General features: G+C 36.0%; 1 protein-coding gene across 1 annotated transcript in view; it reads left to right on the forward strand.

The window, feature by feature from the left end:
• The window catches only part of TMEM62 (transmembrane protein 62), a 44348-nt gene extending 39128 nt beyond the window's left edge, over positions 1–5220 (forward strand). Inside the window, exon 11 of the mRNA XM_012806353.2 lies at positions 5131–5220. Coding sequence (XP_012661807.1) covers positions 5131–5148 — 18 coding nt within the window. The 3' untranslated portion in view covers positions 5149–5220. The remainder of the gene's footprint in view (positions 1–5130) is intronic.
• The last annotated feature ends 1363 nt before the right edge of the window (positions 5221–6583 follow it).

Raw genomic sequence — 6583 nt, forward strand, 5'->3', positions numbered from 1 at the left:
GCCTGTGGTCCCAGCTACTTGAGAGGCTGAGGCAGAAGACTCGCTTGAGCCCAGGAGTTGGAGGTTGCTGTGAGCTGTGATGTCACGGCACTCCACCCATGGGGGGGATAGCTTGAGGCTCTGTCTCAAAAAAAAAAATAAATAAATAAAATAAAAATAAATAAAAGGGATAAGAGTCTATTATTAAATGGAGCCTTGTTCCCAGGTGTAGGGAGCAGCCGTTGACAGTGTAAAGCCAACAGTTTTACAGTTGAAGGTCTCTGGTTATGACATGTGGTGTTTTGTTGAACTCTTTTTTTTTAAATTTTTTTATTGAGGATTCATTGAGCGTACAAGATGTGTCACACATTGTGACCCCACCCCTCCCTCCTTCCCTCTCTCTGCTCTTTCCCCCACCCCTCCCTCTTTCTCTCTCTCTTTGCTCTCCTCTTTCCCCACCGTGTCATTAATTGTCATCAAATCAAGATTGAATTCATAGGATTCATGCTTCTCCATTCTTGTGATGCTTTACTAAGAATAATGTATTCCACTCCCATCCAGGTTAATACAAATGCTGTGAAGTCTCCATTTTTTTAATGGCTGAATAATATTCCGTGGTATGCATGTACCACAGCTTGTTATCCTGGGTTGGGAGGCATTTAGGCTGTTTCCACATCTTGGCGATTGTAAATTGAGCTGCAATAAACAGTTTAGTACAAGTGTCCTTATGATAAAAGGTTTTTTTTTCCTTCTGGATAGATGCCCAATAATGGGATTGCAGGATCAAATGGGAGGTCTAGCTTGAGTTCTTTGAGGTTTCTTCATACTTCCTTCCAAAAAGGTTTTATTAGTTTATAGTCCCACCAGCAGTGTAAAAGTTTTGGTGAAGTCTTAATGTGACCCTACATTAGGCATGAAATTTGTCCCTTAAAATTTATTTAGCTTGAGCTCATAGGGCTTTAGGAACAGAGCATTTCCTGTTTTAGTAATCTGTGGAAGAAAGGTAATATTGGAGAAACCTAAAAGAATTTAGGATCCAGTCTAGCTTATAGATAGATAATAGAAACTCAGAAACAATGCACAGGGTTACTATCTAATAATGAGTATATTATACTCATTTAATTTTTACCCAAGATAACTAGAGTAAGACTACTTTGTTTATAAAAATAAATTTAGTCTCATCCATTTTGGTCTAATTATTTATATAATTACAGTGACAAAATCCATTGATTACATAGGAATCTCAGATTTAAAAACATCTTGAGACTAGAAGCCAAACCAAGGCAGACTTCAGACTTTATAGTACCTATAAACAAATATGACATTCCAATATTTCTAACTTTATCCTGTTATAAAGAGAGTGGATTCTTACTACCATAAAAAGTAAGAATATTCACAAACAGATTTGAATTTTGGAGGACTCAATTAGGGAGAAAAAAAAGTTTCTACCTTCATTCACAAAAGTATACTTTACCAAATTGTTTAAACTAAAGATAGCTTAAAAGAGAAAATCTAGAAAATCTTAAATCTGGAAAACAAAACATTTAAGTAAAGAATTAGCAGTATTTCACATAAAAACATCTTCATCAGTTATGTAATCCCATGTAATTAATTTTTGTTTTGCTTGATCTTGATTAGTAGTTTCAAAAACTTGTCAGTTTCTTCATTAGAGTTCTGGAAATTTTTTTTAGTCCATTGGTCTTAAAGTTATTAGACACTTGTATTAGAGAGTACTTGTTAAGTCTTTTCCATAAATCTGATTGTAGATGCCTTTAGAGAAAAATTAAAACAATAACTGTGGTTGACAAAGTTAAGCCAAGTAAGTCCTGGTTAAAACTTGATGAGAGTTCATAGTAGATTAGCAATTCTATGTTTGTGGCATACAACATAACTTGAATTATGATTGATGACATGTTATACTTTTAAGAATTTTATGTAATTCTGGAACATTAGTTATGTACCCATAAATGTAGCAGAAAGAAGATCTAGAATTCATTTATCATTTGACAAAGTTTCCTATACAATTTGACAACTCAAATCAGCTTAATTTAGTTCAACATCTCTCTTTTATAAACCTTTGAGAAGTTTCAAGCCCTTTGAACCATTCTAAAATTAGTTCAAGGTCAAAACCAATTTATTTATAAGTCCATCTTGGGGAAGGCCTGCCAAAGATGTCAAAAGGTTTAAAACACTTAATCAAAATAGAATCACATGTCATTGTGATGTAATAGTCATTCACTTAACCAAATTAATAATTAAACAATTCCAAAAACAATATAGAAAGTTAGGCCGGGCTCAGTGGCTCATGCCTTATAATCCTAGCACTCTGGGAGACTGAGGTGGGTGGTTTGCTTGAGCTCAGGAGTTCCAGACCAGCCTGAGCAAGAGTGAGACTCTGTTTCTAAAATTAGCTGAGCATTGTGGTGGGCACCTGTAGGCCCAGCTACTTTGGAGGCTAAGGCAAGAGGATTGCTTGAGCCCAGGAGTTTGAGGTTGCTGTGAACTGAGACTGCCATGGTACTCTACCAAGGGTGACAAAGTGAAACTCTGTCTCAAAAAAAAAGAAAAAGGGGGGGAGGATTTAATGAATGTTAAAACAAACAAAAAACCCTTAACCCTTTAAAGCTCAATCTTTGAAAGAACCTAAAAAAGACAACATGAAACACAGAATTATTTAAATAAAGTGTAAAATCCAGGCAAGAATGTATACTGACAATTCTAAGACTTTCCTACTTTTATTTTATCAACATATTTAAAATCAGCTTATTTATGAAAGCTTTACTGAGTCATATGAACTAAAAGGCATGTGTTAACCACACTATTTTGGTACAAAAATATCATATACACATAACATAGAAGCATAAAAATATGCAGGTGAACAAAAACAAATAACCTTCTTACCTAAAAGAAGACTTTACTATAGTTTTTAATTTAACAAATGTGGCTATTTTCCAGTAATCTCCAGTCTCCCTAATGCCAGCGTACTATTAAAATCCACTAATTCTTTCTTCAAATATTTCTTTTCCTTCTGAATAGTCACCAATGACATTGCCAATAGCAACTCTCTGGATTCCTGAATGAGACCGCTCTCTGCTTCTCCTTCATGCAGTCTCTCCAACTAATCTATCCTCTTTATCATTATCCAATTATCCTTCTCCTTGCATCTCATCTGTTAGACCATTCCTGTGCTCAAAGGCCTTTGGTGGCTTCTCAGAACCCACTGAATAATAAAGATCAGACATCTCTGCCAGATATTAAAAATCCTCCACAGTCCTGCCTTAATTAGCATGTCTTCAACCAGTTACCTTTATTTTAGCCTAGATACCTTTTCACTGTTCCCCATATATACCATGCTCACTTCTGCTTCTATATATTTTTGCCCATAGTATTATCCTTACTTTAAATTATTTTTCTAAACTTATCTAATTCTTTGCCTCCTGTAAGGCTCACCATAAGCCCATTTTTATCCATTCCAGGTCATAATGAGCTCTTGCTTGTCTGAATCCCTCTAGCTTTTTCTGACAATTAATTCTGTTCTTATTAGCCAATCACTTCAAATGTATATACATTTTCACCTTAACTAGATTATATGTAGGTGTTCTTGTTTTTTACATTTTTGTTTCCCATAGCAACCAACACTGAGTTTGTGCATAACAGACAATAAATACTTGTTGAATTAAATTTTCCTTATTGCTTCTTAACTTGGATGAAATCCCTGGCATTAGGAACTTAATGATGGGAAAGGGGAAAATTACAATAATAATTATGTAGTAACATGATTAACTGAATAGGTACTATATACATCCTACTGAATGTTTTCCTGCTTGTATTTATTTTAAAAATTCTTATGAAAAAGTTCAAGAAGTATTATTGTACATGTATATTTTCCTGCACATGCTATAAATAAATACATGTTTGAGAGTCCCAGCCTCATTGCATGGGAATACCAGTATCTTTGTATAGTTATTTAAATTTAAAACATATTTTTATCACTTAGTCTTTACAACAGTCCTATGAGGTATATGTTATTATACCCATTTTAAAGATTAGTGAAATCAAAGTGTCAACTGGGCAGAAGATAAAATAATAAAATAATTAGAATACTAAGGCTTGGGAAAATTAGATTATCTAAAGTCTCATAGCTAATAAGAGATAGAAGAAAAACCCAATTCTTCCTACCCCAAGTCAGTTCTTCCCTCTAAACAAGACTTCTGAACTTAGACTTCAACTTAGAAGCCTCTGGGGAACTGTACCATTATATTAGAATCTCTAACGTGGGACTGTTTATTATTTTTTAAAACTCCCAGATGATTCCAATGTGCATTCAAGACAGAACCATAGCTTTGTCTATAGCAATATTTCTTTTTCTTTCTTGCTTTTTTTTTTTTTTTTTAGAGACAGAGTCTTACTTTGTCGCCCTTGATAAAGTGCTGTGGCATCACAGCTCACAGCAACCTCAAACTCCTGGGCTTAGACGATTGTCTTGCCTCAGCCACCTGAGTAGCTGGAACTACAGGCATCCACCACAACGCCCAGCTATTTTTTGTTGCAGTTTGGCTGGGGCCGAGTTTGAACCCGCCACCCTCGGTATATGGGGCCAGCGCCCTACCCATTGAGCCACAGGTGCCACCCTACAGCAATATTTCTTAATCCTGACTAAGAATCAGGATCTAGACAGTCAGCTTAAGGCACTGCCTAAGCTCCCCCTCTACACCAGTTAAATTAGAATCTCTAGAGGGTAAAATCTGGGCATGGATATTTTCTAAAAGTTCCCCTAGGTTATTCTAATGTGCAACCAAAGTAGAGAGTCATTGCTTAAAGTTTAAAAAATAGTTGCCTCTAAGGCTAAAGGATGATTTTTAGATAATAATTGTTATTCTAGGATATAAATATATATACATACACACATATATAGTGTCTCATGACCATACCATTTCTTTGAATTTTCTACTCTCTGCAATTCTAAGTGAATTGGCCCACCAGGATTCTTGCCAAATTCTGAATTAAAAGTGGTGTTGTCTGTATAGTTACCATATAACAAAGGATTTGCTGCATGTACAGTAGAGAGCTTATGAAAGTATTCTAGAAAATGTCATAAAGAAGTTGAATTTTGCATGTGTTCACTGGATTTTTCAAATTTATTCTGTTTAGAACCTTCAGGATTTGTAAATCTGACTTCATTTTCTCTTCATGTCTTGAGCAAAATAAAAATCTTCTACTATTCTATGTTGTTGCTGACCCTCTATACAGTGCTGGGTAAGTAAATTAGTAAACTTGAGATTGTGGAGAATTCTGCCAAATAATATACTGAGAATTTTGACAATAGAATAATTTAGACTCTTGAAGTTGTAACAAATGGCACAAGGGCCTTCATAAATCATTTATGGGTTTTGGGAAGTAAAGTTCTTACATGTTTAAAGAGCATTTAGTTAACACCATGTTAACGTTAGAGTGCTGAGAATACCATTAAGACTGCCACACCTGGTGTGGCACCTGTGGCTCAGTGGCTAGGGCACCGGCCACATACACCGGCACTGTAGGGTTCAAATCCAGCCCAGACCTGCCAAACAACAATGACAACTACAACCAAAAAATAGCCAGGCATTGTAGCGGGCACCTGTAGTCCCAGCTACTTGGGAGGCTGAGGCAAGAGAATCTCATAAGCCCAAGAGTCTGAGGATGCTGTGAGCTGTGATGCCACGGCATTCTACCCAGGGCAACAGCTTGAGACTCTGTCTCAAAAAAAAGACTGCCATACCAGAAAATATTTTTCCTGTTGGGGCCGTGGTGTTTTATTAGGTCAAGCTAGATCAAGAGACTTATGAGTTATATATGCTTCATGAGGCTTTGGCCTCAAAACTAGCATATAACTCATATGGCAGTGAGAGTTATAATACATATAACTCATATGGCAGTTAATGTGTTAAAGAATTAGTATTTGTGTAGAAATCTAATAGAAGTTCAGCTTAAATACCACCTGTTTAGAGTAATCTTTGACTACCTTAAAGTTTTATTTCATCACATTTTCTATTTCCATCATTACCTTTATCAGAATTTATGATTATCTTCTGTGTTTATTATCGGTTTCTTTGTTAAAATATCCATTGTTAGCCAGGTGAGGTGGCACATACCTGTATATGAGGGATTGAGGCTGGAGGATTGCTGGGCAACATAGCAGGACTCCTGTCTCAGAAAAAAAAAAATCCATTGGTGTTTTGTCTGTCTCATTCATCTCTATGTCTAACACTAAACACAAAGCTGAGTATAATAGTTGATTGAATATTTACTAAGGTGTGACTCTTAAAAACTCAGCTCAAAAAAAAAAAAAGAAACTGAGGTGAACAATAAGTTCAGGTGTATCTTAACTCTTCTGTTGTATTAATTATTATACATGGTACCCAGAACAATTATGTGCCACAGGCTCAGCACCTGTAGCTCAGTGAGTAGGGCACTGGCCACATACACCAAGGCCAGTGGGTTCAAGCCTGGCCTGGGCCTGCTAAAAAAACAACAATGACAATTGCAACCAAAAAAAAAAAAAAAGCTGGGCATTGTGGCAGGCGCCTGTACTCCTAGCTATTCGGGAGGCTGAGGCAAGAGAATT

The sequence above is a fragment of the Otolemur garnettii genome, unplaced genomic scaffold, assembly GCF_000181295.1.
Source record: "Otolemur garnettii isolate 467f Iridium unplaced genomic scaffold, OtoGar3 scaffold00050, whole genome shotgun sequence".
Classification (NCBI taxonomy): domain Eukaryota; kingdom Metazoa; phylum Chordata; class Mammalia; order Primates; family Galagidae; genus Otolemur; species Otolemur garnettii.